The sequence below is a fragment of the Chiloscyllium punctatum genome, chromosome 10, assembly GCF_047496795.1.
Source record: "Chiloscyllium punctatum isolate Juve2018m chromosome 10, sChiPun1.3, whole genome shotgun sequence".
Lineage (NCBI taxonomy): Eukaryota > Metazoa > Chordata > Chondrichthyes > Orectolobiformes > Hemiscylliidae > Chiloscyllium > Chiloscyllium punctatum.
The window spans coordinates 52,950,469-52,971,548 of NC_092748.1; the positions used below are offsets into that span (position 1 = coordinate 52,950,469).

The window sequence follows — 21,080 nt, forward strand, 5'->3', positions numbered from 1 at the left end:
TACATACCATAAAAAAATCAGTTTAATAACAACTTAGATTAGATTCCCTAGAGTACAAAAACAGGCGACTTGGCCCAACCAGTCCACATTGTCTCTCCAAAGAGTATCCCACCCAGACCCATTCCCCTACCCTATATTTACCCCTGACTAATGCACTTAACACTCTGGGCAATTTAGCACAGCCAATTCACCTGACCTGCATATCAGAGGAAACCCACACAGACGCGGGGAGAATGTGCAAATTCCACACAGTCAGTCGCCTGAAGTGGGAATTGAACCCGGGTCCCTGGTGCTGTGAGGCAGCACTGCTCACCCCTGTAGAACCAAATTTGATTAATGGCCAGTGCTTTAACATATATATATATTCAACAATCTTTACTCTGAGGATCCCATAAGAATATTCTATAACTAGCATTGGATCTGACCTTGGGTAGTTTCAACATGAATTCAAATCATAATCAATAAAACCCAGGCAGGATTGCCACAAGCCACTCAGGAGACTTGAAGATATTGTGGAAGAATCAATGTTCTATAAAAATATTACCAGGAGATGCAGAAAATCTTTCACGAAATTAAACTTTAATCTTGCAAAATCAAAGCTATGGGAGCCAGCAAAATGTCTTCCCCGACTCCCCACAAGCTCTTTGTTCTTTCCACACTTATCGGATAACATTTTTGCACACCAAATCATGCTGGCTTGCTTTGACTTTCTAAACTAATCATCGTCTGCCATACTGGTTCCCTACATTACACTTTACCCATCACATTATCCCACCATCACCAATGAATTTACTAGCCTATCACAATGCACTACCATTATCTGTTAGTGGAGCCCTGTAACATGATCCCGGGCATGCATTACAACACTAAGTTAACTACATAACTGGCAGAGTAACTTCCATAAAAAGACAGATTTAATAGAGTATCATCTACCATTCAAAGAAGATATTTATTGTAAAATTACTCAATTGGCCTTATATTTTGGGATTCAAAGCTGAAATGTAGAAGGGAGAGCAAAGATCAAGAAGTTTATTTTTTATTCAAAATGAATTAAAAGACCCTAACAGGATTTTAGAAGTCAGACATTTGGTTCCTTTCTCTTTCCAAAGTAACTTACTGAATATTCAGCCATAGGTTTACCTCATGACTGAACTGAGAAGGAATAAAAAGAGCCCCAACACCTAATGACATAAATAACACTGTCAAGTTAGAGTCACAATATATCAATGTCAATTTCAGTAGTTTGGTGGTACAGAAGTCCAACACTGAATAAAAGCTTTACATCTTGTTCTAATCAGAACAATTTGCAAAAAAACACCTGAACAATAAGTTACTGAAATGAAAGGCCTACATATACACTGGTACTGAAATTCATACATTCACATTACTCGCTTTTGTGACAGGCAGAATGTCATTTTGACAACATTCAGTTAGTGGCAAACACCACTTATGTAGCTATTGTATATTTATAACATCAAGCTACCAGATTCACCTGCTGCTCAAACCTTTGAGCTATCTCATTCTTCGACTGTAACAGGAGGTTGATTAGGCACTTTACAGAACTAAACATTTTAGACCTATTCATGAGAAACGATCTGATCATAGTAACCATCCCCACCATTTGATGTCAAATTGGTATTCACTGGTCCAGTTGGCTGCCTTACTCAAAAGCAAGCTTAAACAAAATGCTTGTTGCATTGTACAAGAACAATGATGGGTGATACATGCAATATATTTTCAGTTCACTTCCTCATTATTAGCTAGTCGTAGACATGCTGAAGTGATGTCCCTTCATTCTTCATCCAAGCTGTGACCAGTTCTACAAACCTTGAATCAAATGGTTTGGAGAATTCCCTCCAAGTTGCATGGATTTGTTTTGGAGAGTCCACATACACAAAGCAGCATTCACTGTTACCAGCAGTGACTTTTGGTTTCACAAGTTGCACCCCACACAGACCTCTGAGGTCCACACAAAAGAATGGCAATCAGATGAAACAGACTGCTAGAACTAATTTTGAGCAAGTTTTCCACAGACGTAGATGGCATTGCATGGCATTCTTGAAGTCCAGCCCTTACAAACATTTTTGTTGGGTCACAGGAGAAACATTTATTTAACGGAATCACAATCTACCCTTGCATATTTCCAATATGTAGATGACACATTTGCTACATTTAAATCCATAGTTGCAGGTAAGAAGTTCCTTATAAGTCTTAATGTACTCCATCCCATGCTCAAATTTACCTTTACAAGACTATCAAATGAGCTCTCATTCCTTCATATCCTGGTTGAGAAATCAGAAGTGGTTCACTATGCATGTCCAGTGCGAAACACATGTCCAGCACTGTTGAGTCTACGTGTTGGGTTTCCTTTAGGTGCATATGCTTTAAGATTGATCCGAGTAGCAAACTCAAATAGGGCCTGGACCATTTGTTCACCATGCAGACTTGCTGCTGAAAAGCCACTCTGCTGAATACTGGTGATCAGATCACTTCCCCAGCCCAAGACGGTCAGTCATTTATAGTCCTAAAAAGCACCCTGTAATACCTCTGATTATCCTGGAAGGGTAAGGTATCTTGAAAGCTGGGGTGGGGGAGTCCAGAACTAGAGGGCATAGGTTTAGGGGAGAAAGATATAAAAGAGACCTAAGGGGCAACTTTTTCACGCAGAGGGTGATACGTGTATGGAATGAGCTGCCAGAGGATGTGGTGGAGGCTGGTATAATTGCAACATTTAAAAGGCATCTGGATGGGCATATGAATAGGAAGGGTTTGGAGAGATATGGGCCGGGTGCTGGCAGGTGGGACTAGATTGGCTTGGGATATCTGGTCAGCATGGACGGGTTGGACCGAAGGGTCTGTTTCCATGCTGTACATCTCTCTGACTCTATGACTCTATAACAGATAAAGCTAGCTAACTCATTCTAGTTAGTGGTTTTATACTGCTATCATACAGTCAAGACATAAATCACATTCACCACTAACAGATGCTGTCGTCAAGCCAAATATCACACAAATAAGAGTTGTGGTACATGAATTTCAGTGCCAGTGCAATGCCAGGCATGTTAACTATATATCAAATGCAGATCATACCAAACAGATGTCACTTCAGCTGTTCATAAGCAGCAAGATCACAACTACACCCAAGCAACCCTTGCTTGTAAAACTCATAAGTATCAACACTAGATGTTGTTCTGCAATTGAACAATATTTGCTGAATAATCCTGAGTACGCAAAGAATTGAACTGACAAACTAATTTTGGATCAACTGTCAAGTTCACAACATTGTGTGTAATGAAAGCCACATATAATAATGCACAGGCCCCTGTTCTCTGCAGACAGAAAGAACATGTACACATTCTGTGCCTGTTGCAACTTAGAGTAGATCACATTCTCTGACCAATCAGGGTTAACTTTCCTAGTTTAATATTTAAGTTTACCAGCAGTCATTTTCAACTGCTACATTTTCCATGGCAACACGGTTTGGCAGATGTACATCGGAGGCAATCAGCACTCCCTTCTCATACAGTTTAAATAAGAAAATTGCCTTGATGAGTGAAAAGCAAAAACATTTGACAGAAGAGTACTATATTCTTACTTTATTACATCCTTGGCTTTTGTAAGTCATAAAAGAAACTAAAATTCAAACTTCCAAACAAACACACATCATTGATAATAAAACATCTCTTTCAAGAATTGGTATTTGCTTACCAAATTGGAACTGTGTGTTGTCCATTAGACGGATTGATGCAGGAGCACATCTCTGCGGTGATGAAAATATATAACAAATCATAAATTAGCTTTCAGAAACATAAATTAGAAATAATTTTGAGGGGAAGGAATTTATTCCTGTCAAGTTTGTCACAATAGCTTATGATACTTTTCTTAAAAGCACAAACTTCATTTTGGACTTTGTAAATAACTTCTAAAAGCCTTCTGTCTTAGTTGAAATCCAGCTTGGTATGATACCGGTGGCAGACTTCTGAATTTGTTGAGGCATAGGGAAGATATAGAAGCCCCAGAACAATGGAGCTGTTAACTTTGGAGATGGGAAAGTACAGATCAAAGTTTAAGCAGCAGATGAGCAGAGCTATGGAAATAACCAGGTTTACTAAAAAGGCCTAAAACCACAGAATTGTAACAACACAGGAGACGACCATTTTGGCCTGTTGTGTGTTAGTCTCTTTCAAAAGCTACTCAGCCAATCTACGGACTTCACACCCTAGCTCTGCAAATCTTTTCTCTTCAAATAGTTATCTAATTTTCTTTAAAAAATGTTAAATCTACCTTCGCCATACTCAAAATATCTATACCAGATCATACATCATTTGCTGCATAAATCTTTTCTTCATGGTCTTTTTTGGTTCTTTTATCAAGCACCTTATAACTAAACACTCTGCCAAGGTCCCTTATGGTTTTCAGCATCTTTATCATATCGCCTCTCTGAACAGAGATGGCCAGTTTTGTCAAGCTATTCACACAACTTTAGTCTTTCATTCCTTCGAGCATTCTCAAATTCTTTCTGCACCCTCTCTAAAACCTTCACCTTCCCTCCTAATGTGTGCTGCCCAGAAATTGACGTAATCCTGCAAATGAAACCAAATCAGTGCTGCATAAGTTCACTATTACATCTGGCTTCAGTACTCCTGCCTCTACTTAAAAAGCTCAGGATCCTGGGTTTTTATTGTTTTCTGAACTTGCCTTGTCACTTTTTATGAGACATATAGACCCTGAGGTCCCTGTGTACCTGCACCTCTTTACAAGTTATTTTGTGCTGTCTTTCATTGTTCTTCCGACCAAAATGAATCGAATCAGAACTCTGCATTAAAATTTAGTCTACCACAACATGCTTTTGTCCAGCATTTCTAATAATTGGATTGCTCTTGTTTAGTTCCACTCTCAACTATGTAGCCCTAGCATCTACACGAATGGTTTCTTTTTGCCCCAATACCTCAGTCAAATACTAGTCCTGTCTCTTACCTACCACTCCCTTTGGCAATGGCACCTGCAGATCTGGAGTCAGCATTCAAACGTATGCCAGCAAATCCTAACTCTACAATTTTCCTTGACTTTTCCATTATTTTTCCAATATTAAACTGCTTCATCAATATTTGCACTTTAAATATTCACAAGGTTCCAAAAGCTGAATGACTGAAAGGTTGAAACCAAACCTATGGCATTTGTCATAAACTGCATAATCTACATCGTATCAGGCTCCAATCACTCAACAGTAATCCTGTTGTCTCACATTTCCTCTGTATCTCAAGAGTCATCTTCAACTCTTAATGCCTCAGCCTCACCCTATACCTTGAATTTGTCACCCCATACAAGCCTCTATTCCTCAGATTCTAATCTTCTAACTCAAGTTAACTCAACGAAAAATGCAGATGGACATGCCAACAGCAATACAGGCTATCTTAAAAAGTAGGTATCAACCTGGTGAAGGTACAATATGGGGCTACTTGCTGCCAAAACAGAATGAACACCAAGTGCTAGACAGAGCCAAATGAATCCACAGCCAACAGTTCAGATCTAGTCATACCACATCTATGTGTGTTTGAAGACAACTAAACAACTCACTAGAGGAGGCTCCACAAACACCTGCCTCCTCAGTGATTGGAGAGTCCAGCACATCAATGCAAAGGATGAGATGGAAATATTTGCAACAATCTTTCAGCCAAAAACACCAAGTAGATGATCCAGCTTAGCGTCTACAGTGGTCTCCAGCATCACAGATGTCAGTTGCCAGCCAATTCATTTCACTGCACATAATACCAATAAATTGTTGGAGGTACTGGATGCTGCAAAGACTATGGGCCTGGACAACATTCTAGCAACAGTGCCATGTCCCTAGCCAAATTTTTCCAGCTTTGCTATTACAATTGTATCTACCTAACCATGTAGAAAATTTTGCAGGTGCGTCTTCTACAAAAGAGGCAGGACAAATTCAACCTGGACAATTAGTGCCCCATCAGTCCACTCTGAATCATCACTAAAGTGACAAAATGTCAAGTGCTATCAAACAGTACTGCCCAGTGAACACCAGTCTGGGTTCCACCAGGGTCACTCAACTCCTGACCTCACTGCAGCTTTGTTTCAAACATGGACAAAACACTGGAATTCCAGAAGGAAGATGAGAGCGATTATATTAAGACTGTATTGTACTAAGTGGTGCAAAACTGGAGTACAAACACCCCATAATGGAGTCACACCTAGCGCCAAGGAAGTGGTTGTTGAAAATCAGTCATCTGAGTTCCAGGCTCTCTCTGTACGAGTTCCTTACGGTAGTGTCCTGATCCAACAATCTTCAGCAGTAGCATAAGGGTCACCAGAAATGGGAATGTTTGCGATAGATGGACAATGCTCAATATCATTTGTGACTCAAGCATCCAAGGAGACAATGACAATATCCAGGCTTGGGCTGTCAAGTAGGAAGCAAAATCATGCCACAAAGGAGCCAGGCAATGACCATCTCCAATGACAGGCAATCTAGCCATCGCTGTTTGACATTCAAGGCATAAGCTGGAGTTTGCTGGAATGCTCCCTGTTTACCTATGAGTGCAACAACTCAACACCATCCAGGACAGAGCAGACTGCTTGATTGGCATCTCATTTAAAAAATATTCATTCGCTTCACCACTGACCCTCAATCACTGCAGTGTATACCATCTGTAAAACACACTGCTGAAATTCTCCCAGGCCCCTTCAGACTTTATCTTTAAAGCCCTTATCCATTACCATCTAAAATGACAAGGGAACCTCTAACATCCACTAGTGCCACTCACCATACTGCCCTGGAAATATATCACGATGCCTCCTGGAATTCACTCCTTAATGGCATTGTAGGGTTACCCCTAGAAAATAGACTACAGCAGTTCAAGGCGGTAACTCACCACCCTTTCCCATAGACATCTGGAATGGGCATTAAATACCGGCCAAGTTGGCAGCACATTCATCCCATGAATAAAAAATAACAAAACTGAAACTAGTGTCTTTACACTCTTGCCTATCAAAATGCAATAAAGTGGACAAATAAAATTACATTACATCAACCATAATCAACTCACATAATGGAATAGCCTCAAAGCACTTACACCTATTTCTATCATCAATAGGATGCTTTCCAATGAAAGAGCAATGTAAAGGCAATTTATTGTTAAATGGAACATAACATCCAATTTCATTGTTAACCCTGAAATAGTTAGATATGAGAGACGGTATTGAATAAATACTATTACAAGATAGCAAAAATGCAACACAAACAGGCATGATTAACACTGTACGGCTTGCACAAAGGAATAAAGAAAAATGAACTTATTGATAAGCACGACGTCACCTTTTAAGTCTGATTTAATAACTGCCTCCAATTGGGAACTTGAATGCAACTAGACTGTCTCCAGTTATGGACAAGATTATAGTCTTTAGCACAACAATGAAATTTTACACAGTTACAAAAATAATGAGGCAGATCATAAATTGTCACATGGAACAATTGAAATCATTAGGAAGGGGCTGCTCTCACAGCCATTGTGCATGTTAAGAATTTCTGCTTTTGGTTGTTAAACGGCATGATTTCTAATCCCTCAAAACTGAACTGCAAATGCCACAGAGTCAGCAATTTGGTACTGGAAATAAACATAGCCTGCGTGCTAGAAAGGCCATCCAAGAGCCATAAATGCAAGAATGAATAGACTATAATTACCTGTCGTGCTACTTCTCGTAAACAGGCCACACCATGCTCAAAGTCCGGAAACACAATTGAGCCGTATTTCTGATATTCAGGCAAAGACCTGATCTTTATTGTGACCTCCGTGACGACACCAAGTGTTCCTGAAATGACAGAAAACAAATCTGAAATAGTGGAATGCAGAATGGAATTGCAATATTTTCAGCAGTTAAAACAACCTTCATATCATCCTACAACTCAGTCAGCTCCAAAATAAATGCACTATTCCTTTTTCTGGTTTAAGTCATATAGGGTATAAAGTATCCCAGTATGTAATTTGTTAATTGACTCATTATATTTGAGTGCTTTGATTATTAAAACAGATAATTTTATTCTAATAAATGTTTATCAATAATTTTAAAATTAATAGAATTCGCATTTAAACTTAGATTAGATTAGATTAGATTACTTACAGTGTGGAAACAGGCCCTTCGGCCCAACAAGTGCACACCGCCCCACCGAAGCGCAACCCGCCCCTACATCTACATCTATCCCTTACTTAACACTACTGGCAATTTAGCATGGCCAATTCACCTGACCTGCACATCTTTCGACTGTGGGAGGAAACCGGAGCACCCGGAGGAAACCCACGCAGACACGGGGAGAATGTGCAAACTCCACACAGAGAGTCGCCTGAGGCGGGAATTGAACCCGGGTCTCTGGCGCTGTGAGGCAGCAGTGCTAACCACTGTGCCACCGTGCCGCCCAAACTTGTATAACACAACTAGCCTTTTGGGATAATTTAGTATTCAATGGTTATGAAAGTGAAGTATTATAACACAACACAAGCATATTGTCTCTGACAGCACAATATCATACCAGAATCCCAACTGCTAAACTGTATCACGACCTGATATAGCAACTGTACCATTCAAGATGGCAGACAGTTACAAAGAGTGGTGAATTTGGCCTGGACAATCACAAAGGCCAACATCCCATCTACTAGGCCCGCTGTCAAGGAAAGGCTGCCAGCATTCTCAAAGGTCCATCCTATCCTGCCAATGCTTTTCTACAACCTCTGCCATAGGGGAGAAGGAACAGAAGCCTAAGCACATGCACCAGCCGAGTTTTGAAACAGTTTTACCCTACTGTTGTTAGAGTAACGAATGAACTCAAACGCTTAGCATTCGCCTGTACCTTTGTTTTTGTTTTGCTGCTGTTTACCTATTATTTACTTATCTATGCTATTTAACTGTGTGATCTGCTTGTATTGCTTCCAAGACAAAGCTTTTCACTGTGCCTCTGTACACATGACAATAAATTCAACTCAATGGATCCATTAATTAAAAAAAAATCAACTCCCTGGATTATGTAAAAAAAGTAACAGCAAACAGAATTAAGTGAGTAAAAAGGAAGACACATGGATGTGTTTGTATGGCAGGTTGCACTGTCTGAACAGATAATGATAAAGACAGAGAAAGTGGTAGAATACTGTATAGCCTTTACAGAAAATACAATGCAAGGAAGAATAATCAGCACAACTAAAATCCCACTTCTGGTCAAGATGACAGCAGAGTAGGACACTCCAACCAAAGCTCCTTTGCTCCTTTATTTCTCCTCCTTTGGTCTCTTGGTGGCTTCTGGCAGCTCTCAACCTAGTCTCCCGGTGGCTTCTGCTGTGTCAGTGTCTGGTCTCTCGGTGGCTCATGGCAGTGATTCAGCTCGGCAGGAGAGTGGATTCTGCCCAGGTGTGTTCCCAAGGCACCAGGGGAGATTGGAGAAATGGCAGTTTCAACAGCAGCGACAGTGTCTGCAGCGGTGGTGTCGAAAACAGCAGAGCAAGATACGCAGTGGACTCAAAAGTCTGTTGAACTTTTAACTACTTTATTTTTGCAGTTTAAACTGCAAAAGACTTTAATGCAAACTATTATCTATTTCTTTATTTTTCTACTATTCTATGAAGTAAATGTTTAACTTTTTAACTCTTGTTTCTCTTGCTACTTTGTTCCTAAGCTTTTTTGGTAACCAAGTAAGATATCACCATGTGTGGTGATATTATACACTTTTCATTGTACCCCTGTACAAGTACACCTGACAATAAAATCTAAAATTGTGATCTTCTTCCAGTTGATAGCACAAGGTCAGAAATAGAGAGCGAGATCAAGAAACTGTAGGTTAAAGAGAAAGGTGGAAATTGGCAACAAATCAATAAAACATTTCATTTCATGGTGAGAACGGAAAACAATACTGGTTAGTCATCACTTTTAAAATACTGCATGCAATCCTGGTCGCCATTTTATAGCAAATATGTTGTTAAACTTGTCAGGGTGCAGAAGTGATTCACAAAAATGTTTCCAGGGCTGGAGGGTTTAAGTTCTAGGGAGAGGCTGAATGGGCGATTTTCCATGGAGCATCGGATGAATAGCCAAGGTTTTTTTTTCCCCCCAGGGTTGAGGAGTCTAAAACTAGAGGGCATACGCTTAAGGATCCTGGGGGGGGGGGGGGGTAAAGTGGGGGAGCCTTTTGCATGCAGTCTTGGCACTGGAAGAGTTACATATATAGACAGGGAGAGAAAATATATGAGTTGAGACAAAATAAAATACATTAATTGGGACAGGAACAAGTTGAACAATAGGCAAGCGAAGGCAGTCCAGGTTATAGATTTTGAGCAGGCGGTAAAAGATGACCAGTTGTGGTTGGGGAATTGAGAGGCCGAAAGCTGTGGAAGCAGCATCTCAGAAATGAAGTAATTTTTACCAAATATCATTCAATACTTTCACCTTTTGGGACTGCTACCTATTTAGAGCACACAGTCAATGTTCAAATGATTGCTACTTACCTAACTCAAAATGCAAATTTTTTTTTAAAAGCAGAAAGTCTACTCAACTGCAACATTAAAATGATGAAAAATATTAAAATGTATCTGCATCAGTTGAGTCATGTCCTACAGTTCACAAGAAGCTGCATAAGACAATTGATATTTTCAAGAAAGTGAATTAAATCAGCTCTTCTCTAAATAAGTAGCACCCAAAACTTACAATAGCAACGTAGGACTTAGAAGCAAACGTAGGTTATTTCGACTTTGAAGGCTGTATTTCCACACTTGCTCAAAAATTAGTTCCACATGCCAAATTAACACTGACACTCACACTTGACTGCAACACTTGCTCTCTGCAAAGCAACTAGAAGTTGAAATCTTTGGCAAAAGATCAAGTAACCTAAACCATCAGCAACAAAGTGAAAAAGTTGGGTTGCATCGTTAAAAACTATTTTTTGTGCAAAAGCATCCTTCTAATTTCTAGTTGTTACATTTTTAGCACAAACAGGCCCAACAAGCCTATTCCACTGCTTAGGCTGCTGAAGCCTCCTGTCACCTTAATTCATCTCACCCCATCACCATATCCTTCTAATCCTTCATTGACATGTACTTACTTAGAGAGTAATAGAGTCACACAGCACAAAAACAGACCCCGGGTCTAACTCATCCATGCTGACCAGATTTCCCAAACTAAACTAGTCCCATTTGCCTGTATTTGATCCGTATCCCTCTAAACCCTTCCTATTCACGTACCTGTCGAAATGTCTTTTAAATGTACCTGCATCCACCACTTTCTCTGGCAGTTCATTCCACACACAAACCACACTGCATTAAAAAAAAAGTGCCCCTTTGGTCCCTTTTAAGTCTTTCCCCCCTCACATTAAACCTATGCCCTCTAGCTCTGAGCTTGCCTATCCTCGGGAAAAGACCGTAGCTATTCACCTTATCTATGCCCCTCATGATTATATAAACCTTGAAAATCTCTCAACATCTTGCATTCCAGGGTAAAAGTCCCATCCGATTCAGTGTCTTCTTATGACTCAAACCCTCCAATCCTGATAACATCCTTGTAAGTCTTTTCTGCACCCCTTCTAATTTAATAATATCCTTCGTACAACAGGGTGACCAGAACTGTAACAATACTCCAAAAGTGTCTTCACCAATGTAATGTATTTAGTTTTTCCTGATTGTATTGCAATTGAAAACCTGAGCAAAACATGAAAAACTGCAATGGTACCTTCAGATCCCATAATGAAATGGTAAATGTCAGGGCCTGTGGACATTCTTGGACCTTGACAACTTTTTTCTACTATGCCTCTTGGCGTAACCATTTTTATGTACACAACCTGTTAAAATAATGGAAGTCTCAAATTATATGCATTACCACATTTTTTCACAAATGTAAGTTGTACATTTTGTATGACTATCATTGCTTGCAGTCATCAGAACAAATGCAAAAATCTAAATGATCACAACCATTCATACCACTGGAAATAGGGGAAGCTGAAAATTTGACAAATGACTGATTGGTCAAAGCAATAATGTAGCTAAACACTCCCTATGCTTCCATACAATTCAAAAGTCTCAAGACTTGAAGACATCCCTTTTGCTTGCATGTTATTTCCAGCAAACTGATTACCGCATATACTCATGTAAAAATCAAATTTTTAAGACATTTTTATGGTTAAATTTATAGGGTCAACTATTACATGGATACTACACTTGAGGGGTGAAATTCATGCTACAATCTAAAATACCATATTACTAACAGAAGCCTGATTGATTTCTCAACGAATATAGAAAGAAAACACAAATTGAGGTGAACACAAATTGAGGTTGACTCTGACCTGATAGGTCTTAAACTTGCACGCAAAATTGGTGTGAATTGTACATCAAAACACATGATAGCACGAAAACAAAAATTCTTTTCCTCATTGTAACATTTAGTACAGGATAACAACTTGACTCACAAATGCTGATGTGCTGTGAAGAATTCAGGTCTACTTTTACACAAGATGTGTCAAAAATTTCAGATTTGTTGGCCAAAAATAGGGGGTTGATTTTTACATGAGATTGACTTTTACTCTAGTATATAGACGGTAGCTTAAATTGGCTGTTACTGTGGCTTTAAGCAGACTCAGTTGGTGAGCAAGTATTGCCCAATTCCTGAATCACATCCACCAATAGGAGTTTGTTGAGCTTTGCTAGCATAGGTTGGTGAAGTGATAGTTTGTACTTGCATATAAAGAACTGTTGCTTATTTCATGGTAATACCTCAACGAGAGGAGATTGTTAGGCTCATTGGAGGAGTGGTAACGTCCCTAATTCTGGGCCAGAAGGCCTGGGTTCAACTCATACCTGCTCTATGGCTATATCATAACATTTCTAAAAAAAAGTTGATGAGAAAATATCTCAACCACAGTCAGCTTGTCAAACAATCAGTATCCCTTTTCTCCTTTGCAATACTGTTTTTGATTGTTTAAAACTCATCATTTGTGTGTTTGACCTGATGAGTGCTAAACAACATTTCAGCAACATGTTGCTCTTCTCATTAATAGGGAAATCTTGTACTACCAAGTAACTGAAAAGAAACTTGATTCTGAATAAAGTATCCAAGTCAACAAATTGAAAAGACTTATGGAACATAATATTTTGTATCCTGAGCTGCTCGATGTTTTAAGACAGAGCACAGAGGTAATCAAGTGAGTTTTGGAGCCACAATCTGGAAACATCCAGTAGAACAGCTATCATTCTCTTGCAACTGGATACTTTTCTGAACAAGACATCTGTCACTATTTTTTCATCATTACTGGGCCAAATTGCTGTTCTCTCAAAGGCAGTCGGTAGCATCAGCAACAGAAGAACTGAAATGGTTTATGGACTTTTCTTGGTGAATGGAGATGGACAGTAAATGCAGCTCCCAGATAAGTAATAAAATTATTAAGGCTTGATGACAACACTGAATCCAATCAAATGCAAGGTAAATGTATATTTTAAAATACTTACCAGATCTTCAATGTTACCGTAGATATTTTTTTTCATGCCTGAAGCCCGTGTAGCAACCCAGCCTCCAAGACTGCTGAACTCCATTGAATCTGGTTCATGTCCTGTACAGTAGCCATGTTCACTAAGCTTCAACAAAAATAAATTATTGGAATTGCAAAAATAATGAAACATATTTTTCCAAGTGATGCTGCCTAGAAGCAATTTTAATATAAGTAAAACTATGAACATTATACCGATCATTGTTTTTATAAGAGAATGGAAGAAGAATATAGCAATACACTCAGCTAACCACAATTATTCAAATGTTTATTTGCAAAATAAGTTCTTCCAATGATTCTGTTAATTGCTACCTAACATTCTAACTGAGAAAGGTCCAGAATTTGTCATCAGATATTTTTCGTACCAAGAAAATGGCTGCTAACTGAAGGTGCTAGATCTAACTCAACTTTATAAATCACTGCAAAGAGACATGTTGGCGAAGTTTTTCACTTTGCACTCATTAGGACAAATGCAACAATGCTAATCTTCAAACAACTCAATTTATGTCAGGGGAGAAGGGAGTGCTGATTAGTTGGCAATTTGGCACAGATTATCTCCATTGTTGCCATGGAAAGAGCAACAGGGAACTACAAGTTTCCTAGGCTTCTCGGTCATTCAAAAAGTGTGGAAGACTCAAATATATTATTAGTAGTAGAAATCTGACCTCTGCATATTGACGAATGTCATGTCCAGTAACCATAAAAGATGATTATCTTAAATTGACTAGTGCAGATTTAGAGTAGTTTTTTGTTCATGCAGATTTGAGTTGGAGAGCCTCTTCTGTACTGTATGATTCTATGGCTGTTTTATTAGAGTACTCAGGATTGCTCAACAAGTGTTGCCCAGCCACAGAATCATATTAACTGTAGATGCTTCAGGCTGAGTTTGCAAATGTGGGTTGGTTTAGTATGGTCTACACTCTGCCTAATACACAGAGCTGAATGAATATTATTCTTTGATTCCACCAGACAACCATTGAGACATATAGCCTACATACATGGCAGCATACCAGCACTGAAATTCAAACAACACTAAAACATCGAACAGTACAGCACAGTACAGGCCCTGCAGCTCTTGATGTTGCACTGACCTTTTATCTTATTCTAAAATCAGATTAACTAACATACCCCTCATTGTACACAATCCTTAATCCAAAACCTTAGAGGCCAGCTGGCTTTCGGATTTTTTCAGAATAAATTACATTTTCACAGTGAAATAAAAAAAACTTACTGAGCAGCAGATGCAAGAATACTACTACAAGCGCTGAGACAGAACTGATGCCTGCCAGTCTTGGGCCACGCCACATCTGAGTGGCGTGGGTCGTGTGGTTGTGGAATTGAGTTAACGGTTTGCATGCCAAACAACCTTGTTATGGAGAAAAAAACTTTGGATTTTGAAATTTCGGATAAAGGATTGTCTACCTGTACTATCTTCCATGCCCCTATCCAAGAATCGCTTAAATGTCCCTAATGCATCCGACTCTACCACCACTGCTGGCAGTGCAATCTTCACACCGGCCACACTCTACATAAAGAATCTATCTCCCCATAACCTCAAAATTATGCCCCTTCATGACAGCCATATCCACCCTGGGGAAAAGAAGTCTCTATCTACGCTTCTCATCAGCTTGTACACCTCTATCAAGTCAACTCTCATCCTTCTTTGCTCCAATGAGAAAAGCCCTAGCTTCCTCAAACCTTACTTTATGAGGTATACCCTCCAGTCCAGGCAGCACCCTGGTAAATCTCCTATGCACCCTCTGAAGCTTCCATATCCTTCTTATAATGAGGCTCCCAGAACTGAACAGTGTTCCAAGTGTGGTCTAACTAGGACTCAATAGAGCTGCAACATAACCTTGTGTCTCTTAAACTCAATGCCCCTGCTAATAAAAGCCAACAGACTATACGCCTTCTTGACAGCCCTATCAACTTGGGTGGCAACTTTGAGGGATCTATGGACATGGACCCAAAGATCCCTCTGTTCCTCTACATTGCCAAGAATCCTGCCTTTAACCGTCTAATTCTGCACTCAAATTTGACCTTCCAAAGTGAATCACTTCACACTTTCCAGGTTGAACACCATCTGCCACTTATCAGCCCAGTTCTGCATCCTGTCAATGGCCTGTTGCAACCTACAGCAGCCCTCCAACACTATCTACCACTTCACCAACCTTTGTGTCATTGACAAACTTACTAACCCATCCTTCCCCTTCCCCATCCAAGTCATTTATAAAAATCACAACGTTCAAGAGCTAGCTGGTGGAGCATCTTCTTGGAGTTGTGGAAGATCCCTCTCAATGGGAAATACCACTTGTGCTGCTACTGCATATTAACAGTGCGAAATGGCCTGTTTAACTGTTACTGACATTTTTGAATTTGGTTCGAAAGTACTGACTTCTCCACTTCCATCTATCAAAAGGCTACTTTACCTGATCAACATACGTATTAGGATTGACAAAGCTCAAAAGATTGGCCTCAACAGCAAGACTGTAAATAAGGCTTTATCCATTCACTGACCTTGCATGCTTGATGCAGATAGTGTGTGTGCACATTCTGTCTGCATCAAAACAATCCTCTGGGACAAAGTTTTCCTCATCAGATCACTGTATACTGCCTATCATTTGAATTCACAAATGGAAATACATCCAGAAACGTTATTTGGGTGGAACTGAGAAATAAGGAAGGGATGATCACCTTATTGGGATTGTATGATAGACCCCCTAGTAGTCAGAGGGAAATTGAGAATCAAACTTGTAAGGCGATCTCAGTTATCTGAGAGAATAATAGGGTAGTTATGGTAGGGGATTTTAACTTTCCAAACATCAACTGGGACTGTCATAGTGTTAAAGGTTTAGATGGAGAGGAATTGCTTAAGTGTGTACGAGACAATTTTCTGATTCAGTATGTGGATGTACCTACTAGAGAAGGTGCAAAACTTGACCTACTCTTGGGAAATAAGGCAGGGCAGGTGACTGAGGTGTCAGTGGGGGAGCACTTTGGGGCCAGTGACCATAGTTCTATACATTTTAAAATCGTGATGGAAAAGGATTCACCAGATGTAAAAGTTGAAGTTCTAAATTGGAGAAAGTCCAATTTTGACGGTATTGGGCAAGAGCTTTGAAAAGCTGACTGGGGGGCAGATGTTCGTAGGTAAAGGCTGGTAGGTATAGGGAATGCTGGATGACTAAAGAAATTGACGGTTTGGTTAAGAAAAAGAAGGAAGCATATGTAAGCTATAGACAGGATAGATCAAGTGAATCTTTATAAGAGTATAATGGCAGTAGGAGTATACGGCAGTAGGAGGGAAATTAGGAGGGCAAAAAGGGGACATGAGATAGCTTTGGCAAATAGAGTTAAGGAGAATCCAAAGGGTTTTTACAAATACATTAAGGACAAAAGGGTAACTAGGGAGAGAATAGGGCCCCTCAAAGATCAGCAAGGCGGCCTTTGTGTGGAGCCACAGAAAATGGGGGAGATTCTAAACGAATATTTTGCATCAGTGTTTATTGTGGAAGAGGATATGAAAGATATAGATTGTCAGGAAATGGATGGTGACACCTTGCAAATTGCCCATATTATAGAGAAGAAAGTGCTGGATGTCTTGAAACGCATACAAGTGGAGAAATCCTAGGACCTGATCAGGTGTACCCGAGAACCCCATGGGAAGCTAGAGAAGTGATTGCTGGGCCTCTTGCTGAGATATTTGTATCATCGATTGTCACAGGTGAGGTACCGGAAGACTGGAGGTTGGCAAACGTGGTGCCACTGTTTAAGAAGGGTGGTAAGGACAAGCCAGGGAACTATAGACCAGTGAGCCTGACGTCAACGGTGGGCAAGTTGTTGGAGGGAATCCTGAGGGATAGGATGTACGTGTATTTGGAAGGGCAAGGACTGATTAGGGATAGTCAACAGGTCTTTGTGTGTGGGAAATCATGTCTCACAAACTTGATTGAGTTTTTTGAAGTAGTAACAAAGAGGATTGATGAGGTCAGAACGGTAGATGTGACCTATATAGACTTCAGTAAGGCGTTCGACAAAGTTTCCAATGGAAAATTGGTTAGCAAGGTTAGATCTCATGGAATACGGGGAGAACTAGCCATGTGGATACAGAACTGGCTCAAAAGGTCGCAGAGGGTGGTGGTGGAGGATGGTTTGTCAGACTGGAGGCCTGTGACCAGTGGAATGCCACAAGGATCGGTGCTGGGTCAACTACCGGTTTTCATTTACATAAATGATTTGGTTGCGACCATAAGAGCTACAGTAAGTAAGTTTGCAGATGACACCAAAATTGGAGATGTAGTGGACAGCGAAGAGGGTTACCTCCGATTACAATAGGATGTTGACCAGATGGGCCAATGTGCTGAGAGGTGGTAGATGCAGTTTAATTTAGATAAGTGTGAGGTGCTGCAGTTTGGGAAAGCAAATCTTAGCAGGACTTATACACTTAATGGTAAAGTCCTAGGGAGTGTTGCTGAACAAAGAGACCTTGGAGTGCAGGTTCATAGCTCCTTGAAAGTGGATTAGATTAGATTAGATTAGATTAGATTAGATTAGATTAGATTAGATTACTTACAGTGTGGAAACAGGCCCTTCGGCCCAACAAGTCCACACCGCCCCGCCGAAGCGTAACCCACCCATACCCCTACATCTACATCTACCCCATACCTAACACTACGGGCAATTTAGCACGGCCAATTCACCTGACCTGCACATCTTTGGACTGTGGGAGGAAACCGGAGCACCCGGAGGAAACCCACGCAGACACGGGGAGAATATGCAAACTCCACACAGTCAGTCGCCTGAGGCGGGAATTGAACCCGGGTCTCTGGCGCTGTGAGGCAGCAGTGCTAACCACTGTGCCACCATGCCGCCCACTACCTGGAGTCGCAGGTAGATAGGATAGTGAAGGTGGTGTTTGGTATGCTTTCCTTTATTGGTCAGAGTATTGAGTACAGGAGTTGGGAGGTACAATTGAGGCTGTACAGGACATTGGTCAGGCCACTGTTGGAATATTGCATGCAATTCTGATCTCTTCCTATCGGAAAGATGTTGTAAATGTTGAAAGGGTTCAGAAAAGATTTACAAGGATGCTACCAGGGTTGGAGGATTTGAGCTATAGGGAGAGGCTGAACAGGCTGGGGGTGTTTTCCCTGGAGTGTCAGAGGTTGAGGAGTGACCTTGTAGAGGTTTACAAAATTATGAGGGGCATGGATAGGATGAATAGACAAAGACTTTTCCCTGGTGTCAGGGAGTCCAGAACTAGAAAGCCAAGACATAAGAGAGACCTAAGAGGGTGGTACATGTATGGAATGACCTGCCAGAGGATGTGGTGCAGGCTGGTACAAGTGCAACATTTAAGAGGCATTTGGATAGGTATACGAATAGGAAGATTTGGAGGGATATGGGCCGGGTTCTGGCAGGTGGGACTAGATTGGGTTGGGATATCTGTTCGGCATGGACAGGTTGGGCCAAAGGGTCTGTTTCCACGCTGTACATTGCTGTGACTCTACGACTCTATGAATGAAGTTCCACTTCTTTTGAAACTGTCAATATCCAGTTTACCTCATTACCTTGGATAGGGCATCTCAAAAAAGTTAACTGGTTAAGCAACTCATTTCATGCTCCCATTATGCACTGTCCATACACGTGGCATTTTCCACTAATAAAGATGCTGCTTTCAATCCAATACAAATGTGCCGCCGATCACACAATCAAGCAAGATCACGCGAAAATTTAAACTGCCAGTATAATGTTAGATATGTAAGATGTGTCCCAATAATTGGCTGATTGAATTAAACATTCGAACGATCATTCTGGCTGCTTGTAATAAGCAATGTGCAGTCCATATTCAAATCAGCCCATGCTTGCCAAAACACGTGATTACACTATTAGGCAGAACTTGTTAAACAACCCTGAATCCATTAATAACTTGTGTGAGAGATAATCACTCAAATTTGTAATGTGACCCATTTATGCTTGCTAGAAGCAATGTGTGTTTATATTCAGGTAGTAATTCTATGGAAGCCTGCAGTTTCCCACTACTTTCTCTAGACAACACATAGGTCAGTGTGAGCTCACGTACAAACCATTCAGCACTTCCTTTGTCCGATAGTCTAAATTAAGTTTTTTAAAATTTCATATTCTTTCACTTGTCCTGATAAGTGCAAGAAAAACAGCTTCAGTAACATATTTCTCTTCTCAGCAATGAAAATGTTTCACAAAAGCAGCTGCTTTCGAAACAGAACAGAGAGCTTTAATAATTAGCTAACTTCAGAAGTTCAATGACTTCCATACTGCCATGTATTTCAACTCAAAACTCAACAACTACAGGCAATGATAAGCATTTCATAGTCACCATGAAGTTATTGTCAATTGAAAATATTTACCGATGACGTGTGAACAAAAGCATTGTCAATAAGAATGTTCAATCAGCATATAATGTAAGCTGATGAGTTCAGTATGAATTACATACACAATACGTATAAATCCAGGTCTCTCACTTGGGAACATATTTTTGAAACAGCCATAAACAAAAGGTTTTTAAAAAATGCACAGAATCAGACAGAATTAGTCTGATTCAACTAATGTGCACTGAACTTATGAGCAAGTTATTCTACGTTGACCATCCGCGTTTTAGTCCAAATAAAAGTATTGCAAAGGTATGAAGACAGAGTTGGCTTAAGGAGAAGGGGAACATCAGTTTCAAAGGAAGACTAAACAGGCTGTGACAGACGCTGACACTTTATTTCATAACTGCCAAAAGATACATTCCAAAAAGATTAGATTCTCAAGAAAGGGTACACCATTCTGGCTAACTAAGGAAGTTAAGAATATTGCCAAACTGAAAGTAAAGATGTGTAGCTCTGCAAAATAACCAATAGGTCACAGAACTGGGAAAAACTTTAGAAATCAGCCAAGACCAATGAATAGAATATTAAAGAGGAAGAAAATGGGGTGAGAAGTGATGGATACGGTACAATTACAATGTTTAGAAGACATTGGAGGGAGTACATGAATAGGAAAGGTTTGGAGAGATATGGGCCATAAGCAAGGAGGTAGGACTGGTTTAGTTTAGGATTATGTTCAGCATGGACTGGCTAGACTGAATGGTCTGTTTCCATGCCGTATGACTACATGTCTGTACGACTGTAATTAAGAAGAAACAAATCAATCAGTACAAAGAGCAGCTAAAGCAACTGTTCATTCTTTAGAAGATGAGCATAGGGGGTTAATGATTGGAAACAAAGAAATGGCAAGTCTTTGAACATCTATTTTCTACCAGTCTTCACAATACAAAACTACAGCATACTTACAAGGGAGGAAAATTAATAGGCAAAAGGGAAGGAGGAACTTAAAGCAATCACTACTTTGAAGGATGAACATAATGTGGGAAAACTTGAGGTAGGAAGAATAGACAATCAGAATATTAGTTAATGGAGAAAAAAAAACAGCAGAAAGCTACAAAACAAATGGATTTGGGAATCCTCATCCATGAATTATAAAAAGTTAGAATCCAGGGTCAGCAGGTTATATTAAAGAGAGGGGAATAAAGTAG

The 21,080-nt window shown here is 40.1% G+C and overlaps 1 protein-coding gene across 1 annotated transcript in view; it reads right to left on the bottom strand.

Moving 5' to 3' along the window:
• The window catches only part of agps (alkylglycerone phosphate synthase), a 158,917-nt gene that overhangs the window by 56,618 nt on the left and 81,219 nt on the right, over positions 1 to 21,080 (bottom strand). The window contains exons 9-12 of the mRNA XM_072579139.1: positions 13,488 to 13,613; positions 11,719 to 11,827; positions 7,700 to 7,827; positions 3,709 to 3,760 (exon numbers count right to left, since the gene is read on the bottom strand). Coding sequence (XP_072435240.1) covers positions 3,709 to 3,760; positions 7,700 to 7,827; positions 11,719 to 11,827; positions 13,488 to 13,613 — 415 coding nt within the window. The remainder of the gene's footprint in view (positions 1 to 3,708; positions 3,761 to 7,699; positions 7,828 to 11,718; positions 11,828 to 13,487; positions 13,614 to 21,080) is intronic.